Raw genomic sequence first — 27,134 nt, forward strand, 5'->3', positions numbered from 1 at the left:
CGAAGTCTTATAAAGAATGACTTCAAATACGCTTCTCTAATAAATAAATCTTCAATTTCAGTTCTGAAAATACAAATAAAAAATCGATTCATTAATTTATTTTAATTTTATTGTAATTTATTTTTCAAAAATTATGGAAAAATCGAATGTAGGGTATTTGAAAATAAATGTTGTGTTAGAAATGTTTAATAATACGACAAATCTTCAGCTCTAATTAGTCATGGCACACAAATACAAATATATATTTTTATATTATTTTCCTGGGGACGTACATATGCCATTTAAGCAGCCCTCTTTGGAAATTGGAGCACATTTATTATCGAGACCTTTCTGATAGTTCTCATTGCAGCCACAAGTTTCTGGCGAACTACAAAAGCCGTTATCGCAGGGTTTACTGCAAACCGGAATACATCGATTGTCAGTGAAATCTAATTTGTACCCATCCTTGCACTGCGGATGACAAGTTTGAGTTGTGGGATTTAATGTGAATCCCTCATTACAGGTACAAACTCCAGGAATCTTACACGATCCATTGGGACAGCCGCTGTCGCAAATGGGAAGACAATGACCAGTCGTCACATTAAGCTTATATTTTGGCGCACAAAAACATTTATTAGGGGCAGCACAACGACCATTATGACATCCGCCTTTGCATTTGGGCACACAGCTTAAATAAAAATTGGACATTATTAAAAGAAATAAAATATAATTTATTTATAAATAATGATCTACCGATTCGATGACAATTTGTTAAGATTCTCGTATCCTCTAAGGCAAGAGCAAACGTTGGGCTTTATACAGTTGCCACTACCACATTTTTGCCTGCAGATGGGAACACATTTGCTTGATTGTAATCCAATTTTTCTGTAGCCTATAGGGCAATTTTTTGAAGATGCAGCCAAAGAAAGGCTGGGCATTAATGCCAGAATTAATATTGCGCGACGGACAAGCATTGCGAATAAATCTGTCCTCGCTCTGCTACACTAAACTAGCGACTAAAAGTATTGGGAAGCAAAAATATTCCACAGATCGCGCAAAATTTTTTATATAATAAAACACTCTCTTAATAATTCTGGCTCTTCCCTTCTCCCAAAAAAAAATAACACATAATTTTTGCTTTTTGAATATTTATTTTTTGAAGGCTTATCACAAGCTTTGCCATGCGGACATGACTTGAACTTAGAATCTCTTATCTTCAATAAATTGAAATTACACAAAGTCTGCTTATATATGCCCTCAACTACGCTTCTCTAATAAACTAAATTATCGTTTAGTATATTTGCATTTATCTTTAATAAATTAACATGAAAATCATAAAATTGCATATTCAACTTTAGTTCTTAAATAATATTTGTATATAAAAAATCTATGAATTGAATAATTTATTGATTAAAAACTATTTAAAAATAAATGTTGTGTTAGACATATTTAATAATGCGACAATCTTCAGCTCCAATTAGTCATGGCACATAAATACAAATATATATTTTTATATTATATTTGTATATTATACATTTTCCCTCTATTCTAATAGCAGTAAACATATTATTTAACATTTTTATTAATATAATCGACCATTCAGAATATTCAAGACTCAATCTGCAATCTGAATTATCATGCGCTCATGCTTGGACGAGTTTTGTGGGAACAACCCAGTTTTGTAATACTTCAGCTCTTAACTGACATTAATTGAACTAGGATAGTGAGTGAGAGCAAAAGTATAAAGACTTTTAAATACTCAGTAATATTTGTAGCAATTTTATTAAACGAAATATCTTGAATTTTATTTTATTGTGAAAAATTAAACGCTGAAATATCATGCAAAATATATTAAAATAATTTAAAATTAAATTTTTCAAAGAAAAATGTAAAAAAAAAATATGTCTGCGTAGTATTTCTCATATTATACAATATTTCCTATGTTTTGTGTAGTATTAATAAATTCCATTAGTTGGAATGCGTTTAACAAACAAATACCCTTCAAAACAACTGTCCAGCTACGACACAACAACTAGACGTATTTTCCAGTATTATATTAAGATAATTGTTTGACGCAGATTGAAGTAGATACTCGCACAACTTTAGCGGGCGCTCAGAAACAACACTTAATGCAACAGGTGTAATATGGTGCGATGCTCTAATGCAAGTTTGCAAACGAAAAGCTTTGAAAACAAGTAGACAGCAACTTGTCGTAGTTAACTTGCCTACTATTTATATTTACACATTTGCGAAGCTCAGTTCATTTATTAAACTCAACTCAATCAGATGCACGGCATATCGGCTATATATAGGCCATATAAAAAACAGAATCGCGTTAATATATCTCATATGAGTTGTGCCGCAAACTCGATTAGGAGGTGACAGTGACACTGACGGACATTTGTAACTTTTCTACGATGATGCAGCGAACACACATAATTGGCTTACCCATATTCTGGTTTTGTTTCGTCCTGGGCTATGTTGAGGGCCTTGCATTTTATACGGAAAAGCGTAAGTGCGAATACGTTGGAAAAGCGTAAAACTCTGCTGATTCAATTAATGTGAACTGGTTAATTAAGTCAGTGCTACACAACAACAACTGTTGACAGTTTTCAGCATAAATACATTATAATTGCAACGAAAAAAATAGTGTTTATTAATCTAATTAAGTGCACATAAATAATCAAAGCATTCGTACTATTTACAGCCTCATACATCGAATCGTGTCGCATTCAGGAGCCTGACTTTACCAATTGCTCAACTCGTTCTATACAGGGTTTCCTCAATGAGGTCATCAAAGGTGAGCAGCTACAACGAATATTTATTGAATAGCTCATAAAGTTGTTATTCATGTGCTATAGGAATACCCGAAATTGAGGAGTCTTTTGGTCCCATAGACCCTATGAAACAAGATCAGCTCACTTTTACACAAGCGGACAGAGATGTGGCAATCATCTCCACCAATTTAACCAACTTGGAAATACGCGGATTTGGAAAAATGGTGGTCAAGGAAAGCAGGTGAATATTTCATGGAATGGCATTTGCAATAGGCGATAATAATTAAAAACAGTTTCGCTTCTATTTTTATCTTACTCACACTTAATTGTTCCTACATCGCCTAACAATTAAATAACTTTCTAGACTGATAGTCACTATGACTAACTAAAACAAGTAAGAAAGTTACAGTCGAGTGTGCTCGACTGTGAGATACCCGCTACCCATTTTTATTAAAGGCAAAATATTGCGGTATCATTTTCAAAATATACCGAAAATACTTAAAAAATACTAAAAATATACCAAATGGTATATTTGGTATATCGATATAGTTCACCATTCAAAATATACCATAGACGGCACAATGTACCAGATTGTCGGCCAAAGCAACTCAGACCCCTAGTAAGTAGGCGTTTTTGCCCATACAAAAGTATTTCTTTAATAACTTCCACAATTTTTATTTGATCGCAACCAAATTTTCAGGAATCATAACTACTACAGTAATTATTGTATGTACCAAAAGCTTTAGATTACAGCTTTAAAATTACACTTGTTATTCAATTTTTTTGATTTGCGGGGGCGGAAGTGGGCGTGGCAAAAATTTGAAACAAACTTGATCTGCGTGCAAACATAACAAATGCTGTCGAAAAAAAATTATAGCTCTATCTCTTATAGTCTCTGAGATCTAGGTGTTCATACGGACGGACGGACGGACGGACAGACGGACAGACGGACAGACGGACATGGCTATATCGTCTCGGCTGTTGACGCTGATCAAGAATATATATACTTTATAGGGTCGGAGATGCCTCCTTCTACCTGTTACATACATTTCCTGCCGGCACAAAGTTATAATACCCTTCTACCCTATGGGTAGCGGGTATAAAAATGTATTGAAAAGCTTATTGAGTACTACAATATTTAAATTTCAATAGGGGTTTCATTATTCAATAACAATGTTATGCAAAAGTTGAAAGAAGTGATCAAATTTGTATATATTTATTTTACATATTCGTGAAACGTTTAAAACGAAGTTACAAAATATGTGTATATTTATTTTACATATTTGAGAAAGATATATTCTAATTAATACCTTCAGAGCCAAGCGTGGATCAAGTATTTTTTTTGCTAAATTGCGCGTAAAAAAGAAAATTTTAAATACTTACTAATCCCAATATGAATAACACTTTAAACGCATTAAAACAATACTTACCATAGATGTGCAAATATATTAAAGTCTTTCTGATATATTATCAATATTTACTAATGCTTTCTAGGGTTAATAAAACAGACTTCAGTTGGATGGATAGAATTTATATACCTCGCATGCGCATGGATGGTAATTACAAAATGATTGGTCACATTTTGCTCGTACCTTTGAGAGGATCTGGCCGCATGTTTATGGAATTGGGTAATAGTAGAAAATTCAGCATTTTTTTTTTAATAAATACTAAATAATCCTTACACTCGTCAGATGATCTCGAGATACAAATGACAGCGAAGACGCGACTCTACGAGAAAGGCGGCTACACGTTCTATAATGTCACGGAGGCGAAAGCGAAGCTGGAAATAAGTCGATTGAAAGTGAACTTCGAAAATCTTTTCAATGGCAGTAATAAGCAACTGGAGCGTGATACGAATCAGTTCTTCAATGACCATTGGCAGGAGTTTTTTGAAGCAATGCGTCCACTTATTGTCGAGACTGTGGAGCGCACTTTGCTGGATCTGCTGAAAAAGATGTTCAATGTGATGCCAGCCAACTTTTTTGTGGAAGACATACCAACTTCTTTGCTGCTATATGGTCGCAAAACACGTCTGATAGCGTAGAAATATGTTTACTTATCGAGAGAGGAGGGAGAGAGATTAGCTTACAGCGAATTGTTAATAGTTAAGTTAAATAAATGCAAAGGCTAAACATCTAATCTAACACATAGCATGGCACAGAGCACACATCCACATCCACAGCGTCCAGCTGCCGCCTCAATAGAACCAATCGTACTTCAGATAGTCGCCCTCATGCTTCAGCGATGCAATCGACGTGTGTCGCACGTGTCCAGTGCGTGCAAAGATACGACGATTACCAACTGGCTGCAGTGTCCGGAAATTGTCGACTAGTGCACCATCCTGTGTGTCTGACAGCTGGCGGAAGCGTGAAATCTGCAAAGTGAACAAATCGCATTACCCATACGCACTGTGTGACAACGAGGCACTGGACTTTTACCTGTTTGGGCGAAATGGGTATGGGATCGGGGAACAGAATCCAGGTGACGGCCTCCGAGCAGGGAGGTGTGGTAAGCGAACCTGCAAATACAGACGTGACATGACAGTTAAATGTGTTCGCTGTCAACTAATCAACAGGCCATTGAATAAGTGACATCACTTACCTTTGTAAGTATAGAACTTGTCCACGTCCACGTTGGCTATCAACGAGGACAGCGAGAAGGTGACATTTAGCGCCGCCTCCTGATTAGCATCAGCGATCAAATGCAAATGGCGATTGATGGTCACCAGCCCTTGACCCTCATCCTCATCCAACTGCGTGTATTGGAAACTCATTAGCATTAAATTCAAAAGCGTTGCGAATGCAGTGACCACTTACGTTGAAGAAAAATCCCAGCACAGCAGCACCATCGGGATGATTGAGCGCCTCACCAATGGTGGCATACTTCTTGTTGCGATGCACAATATGCATCTCCATGGTGTAGCGTATGTCATTGATGACATGCTCCGAGCCGCGATTGTTCTTGTCACCCCAGTGGAAATGCAGTCCCTCTACCTCGAATTCACCCGGCAACTTGGCACCGCGTATATATGGCATAAAATCATCCTGATCGGCGCTCGCGTTGCCTTTGGGTATGTTAATGCTGACTGGAGAATACGAAATGTGTGAATTGTTAATTGAGGGGCCATCCATCAATGCTTTCAATGCTGAGCGTCACTTACCCGTATGCCCGTTGTTGACCATTTTCAAAGGATACGGCAACAGATTGTGATAGCCAATCATGTCCACAGCCGGCATATGCAATGGCATTGTCTGAAAATGGATTAATTAGTCAAGCTCACAATTGACAACTGGTCAATGACCGCTTACATGGCTGGAGCTGATGGCAATGGGTGACTGTGTCCTGCCGGCACAATGACCATGATGACGCGCCCAACGCCTCTGATTGGGTTCCGAGTAGCCAAACACATGGCCACTAACCACTGCAAAGAGTAAAGAAAAACAAAGTCAAATTGAAATCACAAATACGAGTATCAAAGACGTCATGATAAGCTGCTCTGTCTCTCTCCAACTGTTCTGGTCTGGGAATCGCCTCATGAGTTGGCTGTCTTTGGCGTCACCACCTTATTTTGTTATTTTTTTCTTCGTTTTTTCTTAGATCACGTGCCCGTGCCACTGTCCCAAAGTCCAGAGACCGCGGGACAGTGGCAGAGTGAGAGTTGGGTGGGAGTCAACAACAAGCTTATCACTGACATATACGAGCACTTGTGAATTATGGCAAATAAATGGGACAGCAAACAATGTTAACTGTTTGCTGCTTAGTAAATAGATAAATCAATAAATATACATTTCTAAAGAAGAACAACAAAATACAAATACGAGACACACAAGGGCACGTTAAATGCTAGTACAATAGATACCGAACACAATTCATATTGATATAGATAATGAGCCTTGAGGGTAAATATTTTTCTATAATTTTCACCCGCACTCGATGTGCGAAAAGTTCGACAAAGTTCAAGTGAAATAAATTAAGTAAACTTTATTTTCGCATTGAACGTATGATATCGGTAATTAGATCATTTGCCTAAGAAAGTGTGGAAAATTCATGACAATCATATGACATATATACTAATTAGCACGTAAATATTTGTTTCGTAATCATTAGCATACGACAATATATCTAATTTAATAAATCTTATATTCTGTAAACACTTTCTATTATTGAATTTAGTATTTAGCATTGTTGCAAATACTGATAGGCACATTATATAAGGTCGTCTTTGCAGCACTTAATCAAAATCAATGTCAAGCAATAAAAGTATTAATTGGCATTTAGAATCTCAACATTTTCGAGTGGCAGAAGTGCAATTGATTTCTTCAAGTGGTCGTATTTAGTTGTACTTAAAACCGTTTGATATTATAAGAACGTTTGTACATATGTAGATAATATGCATACTGACGAATAGTTTTATATCGAGTGCAAGTGATTCACGGTCCCTTGACCGTGATAACTCCCTTGTTTATTGAAGGTCGCACGCGTTCCTAAGAATTTGTTTTAGTGATAAGAAGTCAATAAAAAATAATTATAAATACTTGTGTACAAGACAGGCGAAGCGACCGACAAACAAGTGACACAGTCAGCGCAAGTTAGCTTGAAATTGATATTGATTAGGTTTGCAATTATTTTGCCAGATTATTATCACTTTTGCTTTTCGTTGATTTATTTAATGACTGCACTTTATTGCTATTTTTAGGGCACATTTCTAAATGTATCACATGATGAAATTTTGCAAATATGCAATTTTGAAATTAATTAAAATTACCTTGAGACCAGCCGATCAGAAGGAGAACTGCTTGCAATAATAGAAACTGCATGATCAACTTTGTTTGATCAAATGGTGACAATTGAATTTCTTGTTTGGGGGGAATTCCTTTTCAAACAAAGAATAATCTCCCACACTGTTGAGCTCCTGATCGAGTCTACTTTTTAGCGAATGCAACACCTTGCGGTTGGCTGGCTGATTCTAAACTGCGCGGACGTTTGCCATTTGAAACACCTTCACAACTTCCTCAGCGTCAACGAACTAATTGAAAATTCGAAAGCTTAAATCCCCGCGTACAGCGCGTGCTCCACACATATAGAAGCACACTCATACATATGTGTAGTTGTACATACCAAATGTTATACGACACAACAGCAAACGACAGCGACGACGACGACAACGGACGTGCACACGATCGATCCATCGATCGGTTTCGTCTAGGCGAATTGATGAATTGAGCTGTTCGTGCTTTGTCGTAAGTCACCCGCCTAATGAAATCGAATTACTAATTTGAAGTAGCATTACGAGCCAGCAAAGTACCCTTAAGGCGACTGCACCACACGGCGTATGCGTAACGTTCATTTAAATACGCAGACGAGACAACTCAAAACCACCTCCACACATACACACACACACACGATATGTGTTATGTGATTCGTCATAATTCGCGCCTAGTTAATGCTCACAGTAAACAAAAGCCAACGAACGCGACGGGGTCGAGAGAGGTGGGAAATACCAGTAACTGCCTTCCATCATAAGATAATATTTTGTTTTGCATACCAAAATGCGAGTATTTTTCGTATGCTTAGGATACGTGTATTTGTTTGCTTTGCCTCCCCCTCCTCACCCTCGCGAACCAGCACAAATATTGACAATATTATGCAGAAAGCTACTAATTGATCGCGTGGCTAGCGTTCCAGCGGAAATCGCGGGGCAAACGAATTGCCAAGCGAATTCATTGAGTGATATTCACACGTTTACTGCTCGCTTCTAGTTTTATTGTTGTATTATTAAGCGTTTATGCCATGTCTGTTCTTAACATATTAGCATGGCCTAGCATATTGAGCAGTTTTGTTTTAATAGTCGCTTTGAAAACTCTATTTGTGTTTATTCTCATCACATTCAGCATACGCAATGTAGTCATGAATAAATAAGTCAACGTAAATAGATCAGTATATTAACGACGTAATTTTCCAGCCAGTCGAACTAGTTCAATTATCATTTTAATTTTTTGTTCATTTACTTCTCAAAAATAGAAATCTAAGTTACATAAAATTTGCAAAATTTAATTCGATTCGATTCTCATCACATTCAGTATACGCAACGTGTTCGTAAGTACGTAAATACGTCAACGTCAAATAGATCAGTATATTAACGGCGTAATTTTCCCTCAAGTTTAATTTAATTTTTTTGTTCACTTATCTATCAAAAATAGTAGTTGATGTTACTATAAAATGTCAAATTTTATAGCACTGTGTTGAATACCTTTTCTTTTCGTGTCAAGTTGAAATTAGCTCTCTTTTTGGGCACAACTTGATCAATTTGTGGCCAACAACTTGAGTGTACATTATGATGATCACGGCATAAACTCAGTGTGTTCTACGATTGTTTTTAGATTTCCTTTCTACATATGATTTACATGTGTATACGAAACTCGTGATTTACATGGCGAATGCCAACGAATCGAACTTACTAATAAATAGCAGTTGACAAGTGTAAAAGTTGTCATTCGATCGCTGATACACTTATGAGATACAATACAGCTGGACACTGTCTGTTTTCCAATTACTTCGTACCAATCACACTTATTTCGCAAAACATAAAATACATTCGACTTTGTTCTAATTTGTCATTGGAATCCAATTAATTATGGCAAATTTCGGAAATAATATTGATCATTATTCTTTTTGGCGCACACCAATCAATTATAGCCAAATTTGCAATAATTTAATTTTTGCGATTCGCAAATTGAATCCGTATTTTGATATTTCATCGTGTACGAAGCGTTAGTTTTCGTTGTTTTTTCCATTGCCTGTTTAAATGTATAGACACGATTCATTAATGACACCCTAAAAGGTGTTAATCAGAGACAGAGATACTTGTGTTTGCTCCATATGGAGATCACATGATCAAGTTAAAGGATTGCATTTATCTAACATACGTATACGTATATATATATATATGATCAGTTTGTATCACATCACTTCAGTCGGTATTTCAAATAGCATTGCAAAAGCCAAATATTTGCCTCCTTGGCAACAACTGGGAAATATTTGATCAGTATGAAATCGAACGTCGATCGCGTTACGCTCTTAATTAAGTAGACAGCTCACTGGAAAAAACAATGCCAAAACAAAGAAATAAACAGTCTGGTGATCGCCCAGTTTTAAGTAGTTCGAATCAATGAAAACGTGCATGTAATTAACACATTTTAAAGCATTAAAACATGTGATATACCACATATTGGTAATACGTATTAAGTTGGCTCAGCTTTATAACTTTATTAATTGATCAGAGTGAATTCCCGGGGAATAAGTTAAATAAAAAAATAAGGTGCAGTAGTTTGCTATACATTGTTAATTCCCAACTTGCCACGTCCGAAACGAATTAAAACACAATTATTCGATCATAAAGAAAGTCATAAAATTGAATGGGACTGATTTAACAATGATTTGGCAATCCGTCTTTTCGCTGGCATATATTTAAAAAGCTATAAAATTGAAAAAACGGCGATGAAATCAGCGCATGTAAGCCTCATATCCATACAAAATAGCCATCGACATGAGAATATCCATAGAAGATAAGATATAAGCTCAGATATAAATAGTCGATGCCACCTGCTCTGCATGCAAATCAGCCGAAAGGCGCACTACACTTTTATCAATTAAAAACACCTAGTTTTCTGTGTTCTACGGTGATCAGAGAAAGATCGCTGTGCCGCTTGTGTGCCCAGTTCATGTTCTTAGACACATACAAGCAGTTTTGAGTCCATAAAGTTGGCGTCATTCGGGGATCTACGTGCCGGGCATGTCCAAAATAGAAAAGACTGATAGCCCTGCTTTATATTTAGCCCCAAATGGCCAACTCGCCAAGCATCGTACATTATTATGTGTCTGCTTGGACTTAAAAATAACAACAGTCCATTCATATGGCTTATCAGATATAATTGATTGGCAGACAGCCGACAAAACAACTCAAACCGTCTCAGTATGCTAAAGAACTGCTGAGTTTACATTTTTTGTTGCATACTTTTTGGGTTTGCTGAGAAATCTCCTAACTGATGGCTAACAAAAATTATTTATTTATTTATTAAAGGCATAGATTATAAATTAATTTATAAGCTAGCGTAAATTTACTAGCGCTGGCTGCTTTGGCCTTTAGCTAATAAAAATATTGAAACCCTTTTTAAATATACAAAATCTTTATTAGTTTTCTTCTTTTCCAAAATCAATATATAATCATCGAATAAATAACAAACGAAAATCTTAATAGTAATGATTGTACTGAAAAATTTGGTGATATAATAAATATAAATAAAACAAATCAATAGTCAACAGAAAATACATAAAATAATAGTATGAACTTTGGCAAACAAATTGGCTTACTTTGGTGGTTAATTGGATAAATAATGCTAAGCTAGCACAAGTGACGTAGCTGACAATCCATATATATATAAAATATATAGTTTTCAATATCAAAATAGATTTAGCCTTTGACTAAATGGCTGCTTAATATTAAGTAGGAAAGAACGAATTCTCTGTCAAGTTTTTTGTCATTCTTACGCCACATGAGCTTCAACTAACAAACAGAAAAAAATCCTATACAAAAATGAACTAATATTCGATGTCTTTGCACTTATGGTAATAGTTTTCTGTCATGTATGTATGTAGGTGATGGTCGGTGATGATTTTCAAAGTGTGTTTATAAGGCTAGAGAGTGTCAGTTGTTCCAGGTGAAAACGATGTTCGCTTGTTGTTGATTAGTCCTGTTTTTGCTCCTTGGCAGACATAAAGAGTTTTTGGCACGTAAATGTCATCGAATCTAGGAGAGGGAAAATTACGCAAATACGTTAGTTATGTGGTCATACGTGAAAATGGTAATAAAGGTTTTTTCGTTGGTGTTGCTTCGCAATGGAAATCGAGGCGATTGCCAAGGTCGAAGACAACGTTGCCCTTTTTTTGTGTGTGTGTGTACGCACCAATCGCGTGCTGCACCCATTTCGGTTTGTTCTGCCACACGACGCCAACGTAGTAGAATGGTATACCAATTAGTGTGATTAGCAAGCCCATGGCGACCTCAAATGGAGCCACATAAACGGGAACGACCACCAGAAATGCGCAAACGACGACAAACACGGCGGGTATCCACAAAGAGACCTGGACAATGGGACAAACAAATTGATATATACAGAAATACAGAACAGAAATATTTCTCCTCATACTCACTTTAATTGGACGCTCCATATTGGGATGCTTGTAGCGAAAGTATAAAACGGCCGACACCGACATCATGATGAAGAACGACTCCACAATGCTGCTGTAAGTGATTAGCACATACACATCACTGACCACCAGCATCACAATCGACAGCAAACACTGCATATAAATGTACATAATAAATTGAGGCACTTCTTTTGTCTGTCAATTGAGCGGAGCCGAGAGAAATCTTACCAGAAACGCCAGTGACGGCAACGGTGTATAGCTCTTGACGCTGATGTGCGACAAAATCGCCGGCATGTGTCCATTTCGGGCGCCGACAAAACACATGCGTGACGATGTCATGATGTGGACAGAGAGACCACCGAATGCCGAAATGGCCACCATAATCGGAATGATCAGTGAAAAGCTGCCAAGTATCTTGTCCGCAAATGTCTGCAAGGCGAAAGTCAATTGATAAAGAGAACAAGTCAAATATTATGCCAGCTTTACTTACCACTGCAATGGCATTAGAGGCCAACATCTCGGGCGCCGACAACACTGCCAAATAAGCCATATTTGCAAGCACATAGATGCCAGTAACGAGTGGCAGAGAAATGTAGATGGCTCTTGGCAAATTACGATATGGATCACGCAATTCCTCTGTCATAAAATTCAAATAGTTCCAGCCGGCATACGAAAAGATACCCGAATAGAATGCCACTGATAGCTTGCCCGGATCCGTTTCCGTATTCTCAAAAGGCTTGTCAAAGTTCTCCGTGTGTCCCATCAGCATCCAAACCAAGCCCACCAAAATTATCAGCACCAATGCGGCAATTTTGGTAAACATGATAACATTCTGCATTTTCGTTGTGATCTTCATGTAATACGAATTCAAGTAGGTGAGAAAACATATCGTCGCAGCCGCAAGCAATTGTAATGCAATCTTAGGAATCTCACAGCCATCGGCAAAGAAGGGCTGCAACACATAGGAGGCGAATGTGAGACCCATTATGGCATTTGTTGTGGGGCTGGAAAGAAATGAAATATGGCACGGTTTCAAATATCAGTTATGGGAAATGCGATGTCTGGTTATTCAAAAATTATTTACGCCCGACAGTTATTATTATCGAAAACAAAAAAGACGGCGGACAAATAAAAATAGCATTGTGATAGTCATAAATAATAATCAAGTCATTAGTGCAATGGAAATGTGTGTGTTTTTGACTTATTATCAATACACAAATGGACTGAGCCTTTTGTGAATGCATAAATACAACAAGCAAATATAAGCCCGATAGCAATCCCTGATAACAAAATATGTATATATTTATACAGTACTTTGCGTTGCGCCTGTGTGAAAGTGAAGTGAATTAAGACAGACGGAATGACCTTAACCCCAAGTACGACAAATCTGTCGAGTTTCAATTATGCCTCAATTGAACAAACTCAGCTGAACTCAGCTTAGGCATTGTTTTCTCAGATATTCTGCTCTGTCAGCGAGAATTGCATAAGTGTGTCGTTTAACCCAATGTAAATGGGGTTAAGCATTGGCAAATTTGACATTGAAGCAACCGTTACTTACACAAAGATCATCATGGCATCCCACAAATAAAGAAACGCCGGCAGCGATCCATACGCCTCATAAATATACGCATAATCTCCGCCAGACTTGGGTATCGCAGTACCCAACTCCGCATAGCACAGCGCACCAATCATCGAGAGCAGGCCGCACAACACCCAGATGATAAGCGATGTACCCACGGACTCTACTTCACGCAGGACTCCTTTAGGTGAGACAAAGATGCCGGAGCCAAAGATGATGCCCAATATGATGGCCACACCCTCAAGTAATCCCAGCTGTTTCTTCATCACTACCCGACTGCTGTCCGATTCCGCTGAGCCTTCGCGTACGCCATCCTTGGTGGTGTCCTTGGTGCCAGGAGGGGCTGTCACTGCTATAATCGGTGGCGGGTTCTCGGTGTTCGGAGTGAGCAACACCATTTCACTCGATGGTGATTGCAATTCTTTGTTGGTTGCGGGCATTATAAGTGAATGAGAAGCGCTTGCCACAACACGCTACAGCTACGTTGGAAGTACAAAAGCAGACTGATGATGATGATGATTGTGGCCTGCTGTGCTTGTGTCCAGCTAATTGATTACGAGGAGTGTCGACGGACGTCGCGTCGTCTTCGCCTCGCTTTCGATTACAATTAAGTGGGTGTGCGTGAGTAGGTGTGATGCGTATAAAACTTATTGTGACGTTGGCGGGTGGCTTATCTCTAGTTTGCGTCTATCCTTTATTCGTTCGCTAATCTGCCGGTTAAGCGATATTCGTTATTCTCGCATTCATTGTTTTGCTAACCCACTTCGTACATGTATACTACGGTCTCTTTCTAACCTTCGCTACGACGCTCACAATGTATTGCCGTCTTTTCACGATGCATGCACATGTTGTTTGACATTTGAAGCCTAAACGCGTATAAAATGCACTTAATTTGAACTTTTCGTTTTTAAATTAACTTCGTAAGCTAGACTAAGTTTATGACTAGACACTTGAATTATTGTTGACCAATTATTCACACATTTTAGCAAGATAAAACTAATTTGAAAAATCGAAATAAAGCCACCCCACCAACACGTTATTCACAGTGTGACCGCAGTGTGATATTACTAAATTTACCAGTCTTGCATGATTCTGCAATACACATATTGCATTTTTAAACTTGTGTTTGTTATATTATTTTTTATTTATTTCTTTTTATTACATTTTTCATTAATTTGAGTGTTTCGAGTTGCCAATATTTGAAAAAAAAATACGTTTATGTGTTTGTGATACAAATGGGGTGAAGTTAATGTAAACGAAAATATCGAAACTCGACGATAATTTCCGACATCGAATACCCGGCAAGTGATACGAATTCAGTTTCATATCGGCATATATGTATATATATAAAAAAATATATTTTACTTTATTTTAATTATTTACAATTGAAGTACTACTTTTTATCCTTAGCTTGTAGTTTAGAGTGAATCATATCCTTAAACTGCGTCAGTATCTTATTCTCGCGTTTCTGTCGCTCCTCCTTACTGAACATGGCCAAAGCGCGTTTCTCATCTGCTGAATAAAGCTGATTTTCCTTTCGAATACGCACAGCTTCCATGCGACGATGACGACTGCCGCTCATTACATAACCCACCGACTCAAAGTTTGCGATTTCATCTGATGTCAGTCCGATTTCACCACGCCGCGGGATACGCTTTCCTTCTGCTATATAAGCAGCCATTGCAGCTCCTTCGCCGGGCAAAAGAGCGCGACCAAAGTCCTTTTGATTCAAGCTGCCTCCCGTGCGCAACGATGGACCCACATCTTCATCGTTATGGCCACCATTGGACTTGGATTTGGACTTTGATTTCGATTTACTTGAACCCGAAGAACTCTTTTTGCTCTTGGATGATGCCTCCGACTTACGTTTCTTCTTTTTCTTTTTATGCTTTTTATCCTTGCTCTTCTTCGAGCTTTTCTTCTTTGGCTTTTTAACCCCCTCGGCAGTCTTCTCAAGCCAAACATCTTCATCATCTTCCGCCTCGCTCGCCGAGCTCACTTCGCTCTCCGAGCTGTCTTCGCTACTGGAAGACGAGGATGATGATGATGATGATGATGAAGAATCGGAGTCTGAGCTACTGGAATCTTTTTTGTGTTTCTTCTTCTTGGTCTTTTTTGTTTTCTTTTTGTCAGACTTCTTGCTGCTCTTCTTTTTTTTCTTGCCCTTCTTCTTTTTGGGTCCCACAAAAGAACCTTTAACGAGCTGCACATCATCTTCATGGGATCGTGTTGGACTCGCGCCCCACACCTCGGCCACGCCTTCCTCGCCAATGTGCACACGTTGTGCTCGTCGTGCATTTAGAGCCTTGGAGTCGCCTTTGCTATGGTTGCCACCACGATTGTGATAATGTGATCTTGATGTGCGTTCAGCGGGATCGTTGATGAAACTGCCCTCCGGTGCACGTCCCCTGAACGGATTCTTTTGCCTGTCATTATTGTCATGATAGCGGTCATTAGGCCAACGTTCTACCGACTTTTGCTTCTTCTTGGCCGGACTGCGACTACGTGAAGAACTTGAGGACCTGCCGCTACTCTCTGATGTGCCGCTGCTGCTCGAGTCTGTGCTGACTGAACGCGAACGAGTTCGCCGCTTTCTGGACACTTCTGATGATTTAGTATAATCATTTCTCCGTTGTGGTCTTTGCTGTTCTCTGCCGCGCGACTCTGAACGTCTACTGTATTTTTCCAGTCTGGCTGTTTCTCTTTTGTCGGCGCGGTCATCACACCTGCCATGCTGTCGATCTCTGCGCGGACTGCGTGAGCGACTTCTGCTGCGCGAGCGCATTTTTATTTAATTTAATTTAGATATTTCGCGCAAAAAATATTTGTTATTCTTTTCCTCCACCAAAACGTTTGCAATGTTATGAATGTATTGATTTATAGCCTTTTTCCACCGCACGGTTTTCTTTGGTTTTCTTTGGTTTTTTCACGTTCAGACCGAATGTTACGTTCGCCCCATGTAAAAACCCATAAGAAAAAAAGTCGGTTTTTCTACGTTCGCGAGCTACGTAGAAATAGCGAACGCACTTTTTGGGTAATTATGCGATATTTTGATCGATATGACAACGAAAAAGAGCTCACCACTAACAAAACAGCTGACATTAAAGTGCGCCAAGGTATGAAAATAGAAAAATAAAAATTTGATTTTGCTTTTTAAAGCAAATTGTTTATATTTTAGATTAGCCAAAAAACTCGCAAGCCGTCAATATCGTGGAGTGGCATCCACGAGGCTATGTTGTTCGAGTTATGGGAGGAGAAATGTGCCTTTTTTGGCCAATCCACAAAGGCTCTCCACAAGGGTGCCAAACTTCTCCCTATTAATTCGAAAATTATCTTCAAAAAATGAATTGTTGTTTCCAGGAACATCGCGCTCCCAAAAACACCCATGCCGTTGCTAAAAGTAAATGTATTTATGTAAATATTACATTGCTGCCAGCAAATCTACTTATGTACATAGCCCCAAACAGATTGCGATTTCTTTACTATTGGCAATAGCCCATACTCTATACTCCCTTAATTTTCCCTCCACTTCGTCAAAATCCTCATAAAAATCCTGAAATTTAAGAAAATTTTCTATTTTGAAATGCGCGTGCTGTTTTTTGAATTGTCCGCCAACTCGTGTTTACATTTGAACAGCTGACATTTCATAGCGGCCATATTGAGAATTTTACCGTTGCCCATATTTTTCGGTTCGTGCAGATGGAAACCCCGAAACGGGACTTTAAAAAACGTAGAAAAACTGAGTGAGGTGGAAAAAGGCTATTAGCAACCGTGTGTAGTTTATTATCGATATTATCAAACGATAAATGGAATTCCGCAAAACATATGTTACGTGAGCTGTTAAAGTGGAGCAAAGAATATGCAACACAGCTGTAAAGTTGCTGTTAACTAGCAGAACGTTGACGCGTGACTGGTATTAATCAACTTCTTTTTTGCTGTAGTGTGTGACGTGTACGCGTAGCGAAAAATCAAAGATTTTTTCCACAAATTTCACAATTTCTTTTGATTTTCTCAAACTGTTGAAGTAGCCTAACATTAAAATGGGTTCATTTCGTCGCGACAAAGATGAAGAGGAGGATGGTAAGTAAACCGACGGCCAGCGAAAAAGACATCTAAAACAGCGTCGCCGGATCAACGGCAAAAACAACAAAAAAATCGTAATCATCAATCGAGACTACAACAAGAAGAAGAAGGTGCTCCGCTGGCACACACACACACATAGAAGAGTTCCCCAATATAACTAACATACACCCACACACGTAAACTAACACATACACACACGTTCCGAGAACTGTTTCGATTTATTTCCTGCTGATTCCTGATCGGTATTTTTGAAGTATGAAATTTTTTACATCACCTACGAAATTTCAACGCTCATCAGGTCCGACGAATGCGTATCAGAATCTGGAAAAGACTTCAGTGCTGCAGGAGACCCGCACATTCAACGAGACGCCGGTTAATGCACGAAAATGCATTCATATATTGACCAAAATCCTTTACCTGATCAATCAGGGCGAAGTGCTGGTGGCACGCGAGGCAACCGATTGCTTCTTTGCGATGACCAAACTCTTCCAATCCAAGGATGTGGTGTTGCGTCGCATGGTCTACTTGGGTATCAAAGAGCTCAGCTCTATTGCCGAGGATGTCATTATTGTCACCAGCTCCCTCACCAAGGACATGACCGGTAAAGAAGATCTTTATCGTGCTGCAGCCATTCGTGCTTTGTGCAGTATTACGGATCACACCATGTTGCAGGCCGTAGAGCGCTATATGAAGCAGTGCATTGTAGACAAGAATGCAGCGGTTTCTTGTGCGGCTTTGGTAAGCTCCTTGCGGCTGGCCAGCACCGCTGGCGATGTAGTCAAGCGTTGGGCAAATGAGGCACAGGAGGCGATGAACAGCGACAACATTATGGTGCAATATCATGCGCTGGGCTTGCTCTATCACATTCGCAAATCGGATCGCCTAGCTGTCTCTAAGCTGGTCAACAAATTGACGCGTGGCTCGCTCAAGAGCCCCTACGCAGTCTGCATGCTAGTAAGTCAATTGAAGTATATAATAATGGTGATTATTTTACTTGACGGTTTGCCTTGCAGATACGCATTGCCTGCAAACTTATCGAGGAGGAAGATGTGCCTGCCGAGGAGCTGGCGGATTCGCCGCTTTACTCGTTCATCGAGTCGTGTCTGCGGCACAAGAGCGAAATGGTCATCTATGAGGCCGCCCATGCCATTGTCAATCTGAAGAACACAAATCCACGCATGCTCTCGCCTGCATTCTCCATTCTCCAGCTGTTCTGTGGCTCGCCAAAGGCAACGCTACGCTTTGCAGCCGTGCGTACGCTCAACAAGGTAGCCATGACACATCCGGCAGCAGTGACAACTTGCAATTTAGATCTCGAGGGTCTCATTACCGATTCCAATCGCTCGGTGGCCACTTTGGCCATTACAACGCTGCTCAAAACGGGCGCCGAATCATCGGTGGAACGTCTGATGAAACAAATCTCCACGTTTGTAGCCGAAATCTCTGATGAATTCAAGGTCGTGGTGGTCCAAGCCATTTGTGCGCTGTGCGCCAAATATCCACGCAAGCACACTGTGCTCATGAACTTCTTGAGTGGCATGCTGCGCGAGGAAGGCGGCTTGGAGTATAAGACCTCCATTGTGGACACTATCATCACTATTATTGAGGAGAATGTCGACGCCAAGGAGTCTGGTTTGTCACATCTGTGCGAATTCATCGAGGACTGCGAGCACGTGTCGCTCGCTGTTCGCATTCTTCATCTGCTGGGCAAGGAGGGACCTTTTGCTGCCACGCCTTCTAAGTACATACGCTTCATCTACAATCGCGTCATCCTCGAGAGCCCAATTGTGCGTGCTGCAGCTGTCACTGCTCTGGCGCAGTTCGGCGCCTCATGCCCAGCACTATTAGCCAATATTCTCGTGTTGCTTGGCCGCTGTCAAATGGATCCTGATGATGAAGTGCGCGATCGTGCCACCTACTATTTGTGTATCTTGAACTCGGCCAAGCCAGAGCTCTACAAGAACTACATCATTGAGCGCGAGAACTGTTCGCTAGCGCTGCTGGAGAAGGCGTTGTCAGATCATTTGAATGGCGATCTGGAGTCACACTTTGACATTTCCATTGTGCCTAAGGCAGCTATTGTTAAACCTGAAATCAACAACGATGTCATGATGGTAACTAGTGCGCCACGTGCGCCCAAGATAACCCGAGAAGAGGAGAGCGCTGCTCGTTTGGCACAGCTGCCGGGCATCCAGGTGCTGGGTCCCATTCATCGCAGTACTTCGCCCATACAGTTGACGGAAAGCGAAACGGAGTACACTGTGCAATGCATCAAGCATATATTCGCACAACATGTGGTATTCCAGTTCGATTGTCTTAACACGCTCTCCGATCAATTTCTGGAGAATGTGCGCGTCGATCTAACGCTGCCCGAGGGTTACACGGCCCGTGCCGTAATTCCCTGCCCCAAATTGCCGTACAACGAACTGCAGACAACGTTCGTGATTGTCGAATTCCCGCCGGATGCCAGCAGTTCCATAGGTAAACTATCCAGCATATTATTATTACTTATTTTCTGGTATTTAGAATTACAACGTAAAGCCAAAGTTTTGTATTTTGTATACTAAGTTAACTAATTTCATAATAACCACAAAAATTTAAACTTTTGATACATTTACAATGGGAATTTTAGAAATATAAGTCTTATTGCATAGTCTTTAAAAGGTATTCTATACCAAGTGTGGCTTCCGAATTTGGCTGTACATTAAATCAGTCTTCAAATGATTTGTATACATTTATTTATTAGAATTAGTTTTATAGTACAATGTAAACATATGATTGATTTCTTTTCAATGTTGCAGCTACTTTTGGGGCCACGCTGCGGTTTGTGGTCAAGGATTGTGATCCAAATACTGGTGAGCCAGACTCTGAGGAGGGCTACGATGATGAGTACATGCTGGAGGATCTAGAGATTACCGTTGCCGATCAAATACAGAAAACGAAAAAGAATAACTTCCAGGTTGCTTGGGATGCGGCCGACAGCGAAGGTAAGTCTAAACTATTGGAATTTTATGACTGAAATTGTTGTTTATAAATTGTTTATTTATTTTGCAGAGTGGCTTCAAGCTGAGGATACTTTTGTGTTGTCCGCAGTTAGCAATTTGCAGGATGCTGTCAATACCATCATTAAAATACTTGGCCTCGGCGCCGCGAATCTGTCCGAGAAAGTGCCCGAGGGTACGCATCTACACACGGTTCTATGCTCAGGTAATAGCTTAATTCATATATCATCAATTGAATTCACAGCTAATGTTTGGCTTTTCTGTCCACAGGCGCTTTCCGAGGTGGCGTTGAAGTGCTGGTGAGAGCCAAGTTGGCGCTCTCCGAGGGAGTCACATTGAATCTAACAGTGCGTAGCACAGATCAGGATGTGGCAGAACTCATAACGGCAGCCATCGGATAAAACAGCGAGCCATGCAAAAATCTTGTTTGGTTTTTGCGTGCAATAAATATGATATAAAAGAAATCCAAGTATATAAATGAAAAAACAAAAGGAAAAAAAGTTAAATATAATCAAAAAATATATAATTTTATAGCTTTAAGTGGCGCTCTTGCAAATAATGCCCCATGATCAGTTTTATTTTTTGTATTCCAAACGGGGCGCAAATTGTTAAATTAATTTGGGTATTTGTTATTGCGATCATTTCCAAAACAAAAACGATTTATGTTGAGCCATAGAACGCCAATTACTTGCATTTGTTTACTATCGATTGAGCATTATTGGCTTTTTTTAGTTTAAGCATTGAAAACCACAATTCAACAAAAATACATCGCAATGCAAAACTAGACCGTGTTAAATTGTGGGAAAGCGGTAAAGATGAAGCTGCCTTAAATTCAAACCCTTCGCAAGATTTCAATGTGTATTTTGTATGTATTTTATTTAATTATAAATAACTTAATTTGCAATTTATACAATTGTTTTGTTTTTCTTTCTTCACGCGTTAACTGGTAATGCTTAAATTAATTGTTATTTTTTCTGCATTCATAATAATTTCTTGTGCTTGTTTTTGTTTATCATCTCTTTTTGTTTGTTCGCAAACGTTTTCACTTCCTTCGTGAGTGTGTTTAGACCTTTAATATTTTGTAAATACAAATCGCACCAATTAGATACTCTTCTCTTCTCTCAATCTCAAATTTTTTGTTTTTTAAGTATTTAGTTAAAAATTTCATGTAAAATTGACGACGCAAGAGTGTAAAAAAAACAAAAACACCACCACACGAAAGACTTTTTTGTTGCATTTGTTTTCATTGTTTTTTTTTGCATTCCATTTGATTTCAATTGGGGGAAACAATTTCACACAGATTTTCATATTTTTTTAATTTCATTTCGTTACAAATTGATGCTCATTGTCAGATCGATTATTAAGATTTAAGTTTAGCTTATTTTGTATGCGTGTGTGTGTATGTGTATTTTGTATTTATGTATATGCATGCACTCACACTTAAACATCTAGTTATTCGAAAACAAATGTAAAATTACAATTACCATTTTGTGTTCTTCATATATATATATAATTCGTATTTTTTCCATTCATTCTTCCATGCTTTGCTCTGTTCTGTTCTCATTTGCTTTTGTTTTTTTTTTTAATGCTATTTTTGCTGTTTTGAGTTCCATAATTTTTGTTGCATCTTTCACAATTTCGCTGCTGTAGATTGATATTTGTTTTCGTTATCATCTTTGACAGTGCGATTCTATATTCTCCTATATTCATCATTGTGTTCTATTTGCTGTTTTGGGTTACTTTGTTTTGTTTTTGTTTTCAACGTGTGTTTTTGTTTTTGCCCTACTTCCGTTACGGTTTGCTTATCTGCTCGATGACAACGACGACAACGTCTCACATTCCACACATACATATTGTTCTCTCGATCTCTCTCTTTATATATATAAACTATAACTAGGCTATAATGTTAATCGTATATTACAATATTTTGTTTGTTTTTGTTTTCTCGTTTTTAAGGTTTGATTTTTGTGTGTTTTTTTTTTGTTTTTGTTTCTTTTTTGTATTGTTTGTTGTTTAAGGATGCGCGTCTTGAGCGGAGGCCGAAGCTTTAGAAGAAGTCACAACACTGTGCTTCGGCCATTTTAGTTGAGTCGTCGCTTAAAGATTGATTGATTTGATTTCGTTGGGGACCTTTGACTATTATTGAGCTCACACATATCTCTATGTATGTATATGATGATGATTATGATGATGTGGAACCCTAATCTCGCTCTCTCTATCTTTTGCCTTAAAGACTACAATTAAAATAGTTAATGCTTGGATATATTTATACAGAGTGAATGAGTGCTAGCTGGTGGTTGTTGTTCTATGTGTTGTTGTTATTGGTTGCGGTTGTGGTTGCATTTGCGGTTGATGAGCTGCTTCAGCACTTGAACTTCACCATGGGTATATGCTTGGAAGACACACACTTGTCACAGCACCACTCAGCAAACACCTCCTTGTTGAGCATTTGAAAGGCCGCCTCCGTTAAGCCGACACATGTTCTAGAATAGAAATAGAAGTATTATTTGGCATCTATCTTGTTATTCATTACTCATTTATCTTACCTGTGAAAGAAAAAATTACAACCGGATTCACAGAAGACTGCCTCATCGTTGTCGTTCACCTCCTTGTGGCACATGCCACATGGATAAATGGGCGGCGCATTTGGATTCTGCGGATTGAAGACCATTGGTTGACCCGGTGGATACATTTTGCCACCGCTCATCGTCATCGGTTTGCCCATCGGACCGCCCGGTCCGACCATGTTGCCCATGGGACCGCCAGGACCCATTGGGCCACCGCCGCCGCCACCCATATTGCCCATGTGACCGGGACCGGGTCCCATTGGACCGCCGACGCCGCCACCAAACATATTTGGTCCACCCATCGGACTGTGTCCGTGGCCATGATGATGTGGATGGTTGTGTGCTGCGTGGTGAGGTGGCATTCCATGATGCGGTGGCGGACCATTCATTCCGCCCGGACCAGGCCCTGGTCCCGGTACACCGCCCATATGCCCGTGGCCCATGTGCGGACCACCAGCATTGCCATGCGGTCCCATCATATGCGGATTGCCGCCACCACCGCCCATGTGCGGTGGCATGCCGCCCGGACCACCGGGGCCGCCATGCATGCCTGGTCCTGGGCCTCCCATCATATGATGTGGTGGTGGGCCGCCGGGATGTGGATGATGCGGATGTTGCGGGTGCGAATGTGGATGCGAATGCGGATGGTTCATGAGCTGCGGATGAGGCGGGCCGCCTAGATGCGGTGGCTGCTGTGGCGGCAGCATTTGATTCATGCCCATGCCAGGTCCAGGACCCGGTCCTGGTCCCGGTCCAGGTCCAGGTCCGGGTCCGCCCATATGTACGCCCATGGGGCCATGTTGCTGCTGTTGGTGTTGCTGGTGTTGTTGCTGCTGCATAGGAACATTTGGGTTCATCTGCTGACCCATCATGGGGCCATTGTTGTTGGTGTTGTTGCCGCCAGAGCCGCCGCTGAGCGCAGGTGATTGCAGCGGACTGGGTCCTGAATTTGGCATGCCAGGACTTGGACCAGCGCTATTAAGCGCATGGTGCGGTGACATGGCGGGCGGTGCTGGTGAAGACGTAGGCACTGACGTGGTCGCTGCTGCTGCTGCGGCGGCAGCTGCTGTTGACGATGTCGTCGTCGTTGTTGCTGATGTCGCTGACGACGCTGCTCCACCGGGTCCAACTGCTGACGCTGACGTCGCCGTCGATGTGGCTGGCAACATGGGACCATTGGATTGCATTGGGCCCAAACGTCCAGCGGACGCTGCATGTGGGGACAAATGTGGATGGGGATTTTGATTGTTGTTGCTATTATTGGCATTACTTCCATTATTATTCTGGTTGTTGTTGCTGTTCATGTTGTTGTTACTGTTTGCCGGTGACATGCCACCGGGTCCAACTAAACCACCAGGTCCTCCTGGACCCGGACCTGGCCCAGGGCCACCCTGCGACATGTGACTGTGATTGCTGGGTCCATTGCCCAGTGGACTGTGCAAAGGCGGCGGACCCATCTGTCCATTGTTCATGTGCGTCTGTTGCGGGTTTTGTGGCTGTTGTTGTGGTCCTTGCTGTTGACCAGGTCCTGGTCCCCCCAACGGGCTTCCAATTTGATTGCCCATCGGAGAGCCCATAGGCAGTGAGTTCATAGGCGAGTTCTGGCCAGGCAACGGTCCGCCACTGCCACCAGGACCGCCGCCCATTGGTGATCCCTGCATGGCACGCGGATTTGGCCCATTTGGTCCGCCGCCCATGGGCGATAGTCCGCCCATGCCCATGTGATGCGGTGATATGCTTGGTCCGCCCATGTTACCCATGGGACTCATGCCTCCCATGCCTGCCATGGCGCCCATAGGGCTGCCCATCGGCACTCCTCCGCCTCGTCCATGATTCATGTGCGGTGGTAATCCAACGCCGGGTCCCAAACCATGCGGATGCGGTCCCAGCGGACTCATTCCCCGCATTGACGGCGGACCGCCCATATGATGTGGCGGTGGCGGCGGCCCATGGCCCGGATGATGTGGATGTGAATGAGGATGCGCATGCGGATGCATATGCGGGTGCATGCCCATGCCCATGCGCTCCTCCCAATGGCCATGCGGTCCTCCGCCGCCAAAGTGGCCACCGGGACCGGGGCCACCTGGTCCTCCGGGTCCACCGCCGCCGCCCATTTGATTCATGGCCGCCATGGCAGCGACCGCAGAGCTAGACATCGCTGAGACCTGGGGACTATCATCGAATGGATTGGATGCGATGATTGTATCACCAAAACCACCCATGGGCGGCGGTGGCAATAGATCTTGTGGGGTTGGTGGCGCCGATTGCTGTTGTTGCTGTTGTTGTTGCATGGAATTGGCAGCGGCGGCCGCGGCAGCTGCAGCCGCCGCTGCCGCAGCAGCAGCTGAATTGGCAGCGGCATTAGAGGTTTTCCGCCGCTTCTTGGGATTACTCGGCGCCGAGATGATATCCGTAGGTGGCGGTGGCTTAAAATCGGGCGGACATAGACCGCCCGATGGACCCGGCATACGATATGGCGCCATACCGATATTGTGGGTCATATTCGAAGTGTTTTTCTTCCGAATGGTGGCAGCTTTTCTTTAACTACGGGGGAGCGAACGAAATTTCCTATCTAAATAGCGTCGTCGATCGTTGGCTGATCGCGACGCTTCTGATTAAAATTAAGGTTGACTCTTAGGAGGGGTCGTGGCGGGGCAAGTTAATAGAGTTGTTGCCAATTCAGTTGAATCCTGATAAAAGAAACAGTGTGTATATAAGTTGATTAGATTTTGCAAATTAATAGGAAATTAATTAATAAAGCGCTTACCAAAGCATGCTGTAAATTTAAGAAATTTCGAAAATGTCGCCAATGCGACAAGCGCAATATATTCAACGGAGCTGGCAACTCTACGCGTTGTCTGTCGTCAGCGCCAATGGACGTTGATAGTAGTCACTGTTGTTGTTGTTGTTCTGCTTGCTGTTGTTCTCCTTCTTCTTCTATTTCTGCTTCTTATTGTAATTGTTGTTGTAGTTGAAGCACCTGCAGCAGCAGCATAAATAACAGCAGCTAGTAGAGCAATGCAAATGCTGCCGCGGCAACGCGCACGTTGTTTTTAATTGTTGCGACGAGTATTTTTTCTTTTTTTCCCTTTTTTATTGTTTTTCTATATTATAGATTTTTGATATGATTATAAATTGATTTCGGTGGATTCGCGCGACAAACCGCGAACAAGAGAGCGTTGTTTTTTATTTTACTTTTTCTCACTTGGCGGCTCTTCTTCTTGCCACCGATTTTATGTTCTTTTTGCACCACCACCGCTAAAGCAGCGGCAGCAATTTTGCTGCTTTGCTTTTCTTTTACTTTTTTTTGTTGTATTTTCAGCTCTGTGTGTTTCACTTTTGAAAATGCATTTTGCACATTATATTATGGAAAAGCAAAGCCTTATTGGGCTTGCTCTGCAACACAAATCGCAGTTTCGTGGTTTTCGTTCGCGTTTTTTTTTGCTTTTTTGTTGATGATGGCCGCGGTGCTGCTGCTCTTATATTTTTATGATCAATTCATTTGGTTGCCGTGTTAACACCATTTTGTTGGCCACCAATTGCGCACAAAATTGGCCCGCGTTGGCCGCCACTGAGGGACATTTGAGCGTCGCAATTTGATGTGCAAACTGCAATATTTTGACACAATTTTTGCGTATAAGAAGCGTCGTGGATTCTAAAATATAAATAATTTTCCTCGCTTGTCAGTCAAGGTGACCGTATTTCGACAACAAGCGAATACCGAAATTCCATTCTTTATTTTGAAACCAATGGTTACCCTGAGAGGAACATAAAAGCCATTTATCGATAAGGCAATATGCTCAATTGGAATTTTGTATACGTAAAACATAAAGATAGGTTGACAAAACCACAAAACGCAGTACTAAAAATACATCAAATAAAGGCTACATACAAAAAGAGTATTTGATTGATGATTTCCACAAAATAACTATAGTTACTT

General features: G+C 40.9%; 7 protein-coding genes across 8 annotated transcripts; 2 read left to right on the forward strand and 5 right to left on the reverse strand.

The window, feature by feature from the left end:
• Positions 1-157: 157 nt before the first annotated feature.
• On the reverse strand, positions 158-983 carry LOC127565969 (epidermal growth factor-like protein). Its single transcript, XM_052006975.1, has 2 exons — positions 733-983; positions 158-667 (listed from the first exon to the last, which is right to left on the reverse strand). The coding sequence occupies exons 1-2, from the start codon at positions 951-953 to the stop codon at positions 253-255; spliced, it is 636 nt and encodes a 211-aa protein (XP_051862935.1). The 5' UTR covers positions 954-983; the 3' UTR covers positions 158-252.
• A 1,260-nt stretch (positions 984-2,243) lies between these two features.
• LOC127565999 (uncharacterized) lies at positions 2,244-4,800 on the forward strand. Its single transcript, XM_052007286.1, has 5 exons — positions 2,244-2,490; positions 2,687-2,779; positions 2,841-2,997; positions 4,251-4,384; positions 4,448-4,800. The coding sequence occupies exons 1-5, from the start codon at positions 2,397-2,399 to the stop codon at positions 4,798-4,800; spliced, it is 831 nt and encodes a 276-aa protein (XP_051863246.1). The 5' UTR covers positions 2,244-2,396.
• An 8-nt stretch (positions 4,801-4,808) lies between these two features.
• On the reverse strand, positions 4,809-7,748 carry LOC127565998 (carbonic anhydrase 2). The gene is made up of 7 exons (XM_052007284.1): positions 7,522-7,748; positions 6,065-6,177; positions 5,917-6,007; positions 5,573-5,841; positions 5,358-5,508; positions 5,195-5,274; positions 4,809-5,130 (listed from the first exon to the last, which is right to left on the reverse strand). Exons 1-7 carry the CDS (start codon positions 7,571-7,573, stop codon positions 4,954-4,956), a joined length of 933 nt encoding a protein of 310 aa, XP_051863244.1. The 5' UTR covers positions 7,574-7,748; the 3' UTR covers positions 4,809-4,953.
• Positions 7,749-10,984: 3,236 nt separating this feature from the next.
• On the reverse strand, positions 10,985-14,637 carry LOC127565869 (Y+L amino acid transporter 2). 2 transcript variants are annotated; one of them, XM_052006629.1, is made up of 7 exons: positions 14,620-14,637; positions 13,522-14,021; positions 12,454-12,967; positions 12,192-12,392; positions 11,967-12,116; positions 11,720-11,897; positions 10,985-11,562 (listed from the first exon to the last, which is right to left on the reverse strand). In XM_052006629.1, the coding sequence occupies exons 2-7, from the start codon at positions 13,980-13,982 to the stop codon at positions 11,501-11,503; spliced, it is 1,566 nt and encodes a 521-aa protein (XP_051862589.1). In that variant the 5' UTR covers positions 13,983-14,021; positions 14,620-14,637; the 3' UTR covers positions 10,985-11,500. The 2 variants fall into 2 exon arrangements, with proteins under 2 accessions (XP_051862589.1, XP_051862588.1); XM_052006628.1 differs by lacking the exon at positions 14,620-14,637 and adding an exon at positions 14,338-14,581 and having other exon boundaries at positions 10,986-11,562; positions 13,522-14,252.
• Positions 14,638-14,675: 38 nt separating this feature from the next.
• LOC127565870 (NKAP family protein CG6066) lies at positions 14,676-16,431 on the reverse strand. Its single transcript, XM_052006630.1, has one exon. The coding sequence runs from the start codon at positions 16,325-16,327 to the stop codon at positions 14,936-14,938; it is 1,392 nt and encodes a 463-aa protein (XP_051862590.1). The 5' UTR covers positions 16,328-16,431; the 3' UTR covers positions 14,676-14,935.
• Positions 16,432-17,463: 1,032 nt separating this feature from the next.
• LOC127566144 (coatomer subunit gamma) lies at positions 17,464-22,093 on the forward strand. Its single transcript, XM_052007796.1, has 6 exons — positions 17,464-17,622; positions 17,924-18,579; positions 18,639-20,106; positions 20,427-20,612; positions 20,680-20,832; positions 20,898-22,093. Exons 1-6 carry the CDS (start codon positions 17,583-17,585, stop codon positions 21,026-21,028), a joined length of 2,634 nt encoding a protein of 877 aa, XP_051863756.1. The 5' UTR covers positions 17,464-17,582; the 3' UTR covers positions 21,029-22,093.
• A 300-nt stretch (positions 22,094-22,393) lies between these two features.
• On the reverse strand, positions 22,394-26,971 carry LOC127566143 (protein pygopus). Its single transcript, XM_052007795.1, has 3 exons — positions 25,962-26,971; positions 23,174-25,884; positions 22,394-23,110 (listed from the first exon to the last, which is right to left on the reverse strand). The coding sequence occupies exons 2-3, from the start codon at positions 25,693-25,695 to the stop codon at positions 22,990-22,992; spliced, it is 2,643 nt and encodes an 880-aa protein (XP_051863755.1). The 5' UTR covers positions 25,696-25,884; positions 25,962-26,971; the 3' UTR covers positions 22,394-22,989.
• Between the last annotated feature and the right edge of the window lie 163 nt (positions 26,972-27,134).

The sequence above is a fragment of the Drosophila albomicans genome, chromosome 2R (assembly GCF_009650485.2).
Source record: "Drosophila albomicans strain 15112-1751.03 chromosome 2R, ASM965048v2, whole genome shotgun sequence".
NCBI classification, from domain to species: Eukaryota; Metazoa; Arthropoda; class Insecta; order Diptera; family Drosophilidae; genus Drosophila; species Drosophila albomicans.

Coding starts and splice junctions, on each gene's coding strand:
- LOC127565969 (XM_052006975.1), bottom strand. CDS start 953: ATGCTTGTCCGTCGCGCAATATTAATTCTGGCATTAATGCCCAGCCTT. Junction 668..732: donor AACAAATTGTCATCGAATCG/GTAGATCATTAT, acceptor TTTTTATTTAAG/CTGTGTGCCCAAATGCAAAG.
- LOC127565999 (XM_052007286.1), top strand. CDS start 2,397: ATGATGCAGCGAACACACATAATTGGCTTACCCATATTCTGGTTTTGT. Junction 2,491..2,686: donor TGCATTTTATACGGAAAAGC/GTAAGTGCGAAT, acceptor TACTATTTACAG/CCTCATACATCGAATCGTGT. Junction 2,780..2,840: donor CCTCAATGAGGTCATCAAAG/GTGAGCAGCTAC, acceptor CATGTGCTATAG/GAATACCCGAAATTGAGGAG.
- LOC127565998 (XM_052007284.1), bottom strand. CDS start 7,573: ATGCAGTTTCTATTATTGCAAGCAGTTCTCCTTCTGATCGGCTGGTCT. Junction 5,842..5,916: donor GGTCAACAACGGGCATACGG/GTAAGTGACGCT, acceptor CGTATTCTCCAG/TCAGCATTAACATACCCAAA. Junction 5,509..5,572: donor TGCTGGGATTTTTCTTCAAC/GTAAGTGGTCAC, acceptor CAATACACGCAG/TTGGATGAGGATGAGGGTCA.
- LOC127565869 (XM_052006629.1), bottom strand. CDS start 13,982: ATGCCCGCAACCAACAAAGAATTGCAATCACCATCGAGTGAAATGGTG. Junction 12,968..13,521: donor GATGCCATGATGATCTTTGT/GTAAGTAACGGT, acceptor ATTTCTTTCCAG/CCCCACAACAAATGCCATAA. Junction 12,117..12,191: donor TGCCGTCACTGGCGTTTCTG/GTAAGATTTCTC, acceptor ATTTATATGCAG/TGTTTGCTGTCGATTGTGAT.
- LOC127565870 (XM_052006630.1), bottom strand. CDS start 16,327: ATGCGCTCGCGCAGCAGAAGTCGCTCACGCAGTCCGCGCAGAGATCGA.
- LOC127566144 (XM_052007796.1), top strand. CDS start 17,583: ATGGGTTCATTTCGTCGCGACAAAGATGAAGAGGAGGATG. Junction 18,580..18,638: donor CCTACGCAGTCTGCATGCTA/GTAAGTCAATTG, acceptor TTTGCCTTGCAG/ATACGCATTGCCTGCAAACT. Junction 20,613..20,679: donor GGATGCGGCCGACAGCGAAG/GTAAGTCTAAAC, acceptor TTTATTTTGCAG/AGTGGCTTCAAGCTGAGGAT.
- LOC127566143 (XM_052007795.1), bottom strand. CDS start 25,695: ATGACCCACAATATCGGTATGGCGCCATATCGTATGCCGGGTCCATCG. Junction 23,111..23,173: donor TGTAATTTTTTCTTTCACAG/GTAAGATAAATG, acceptor TTTCTATTCTAG/AACATGTGTCGGCTTAACGG.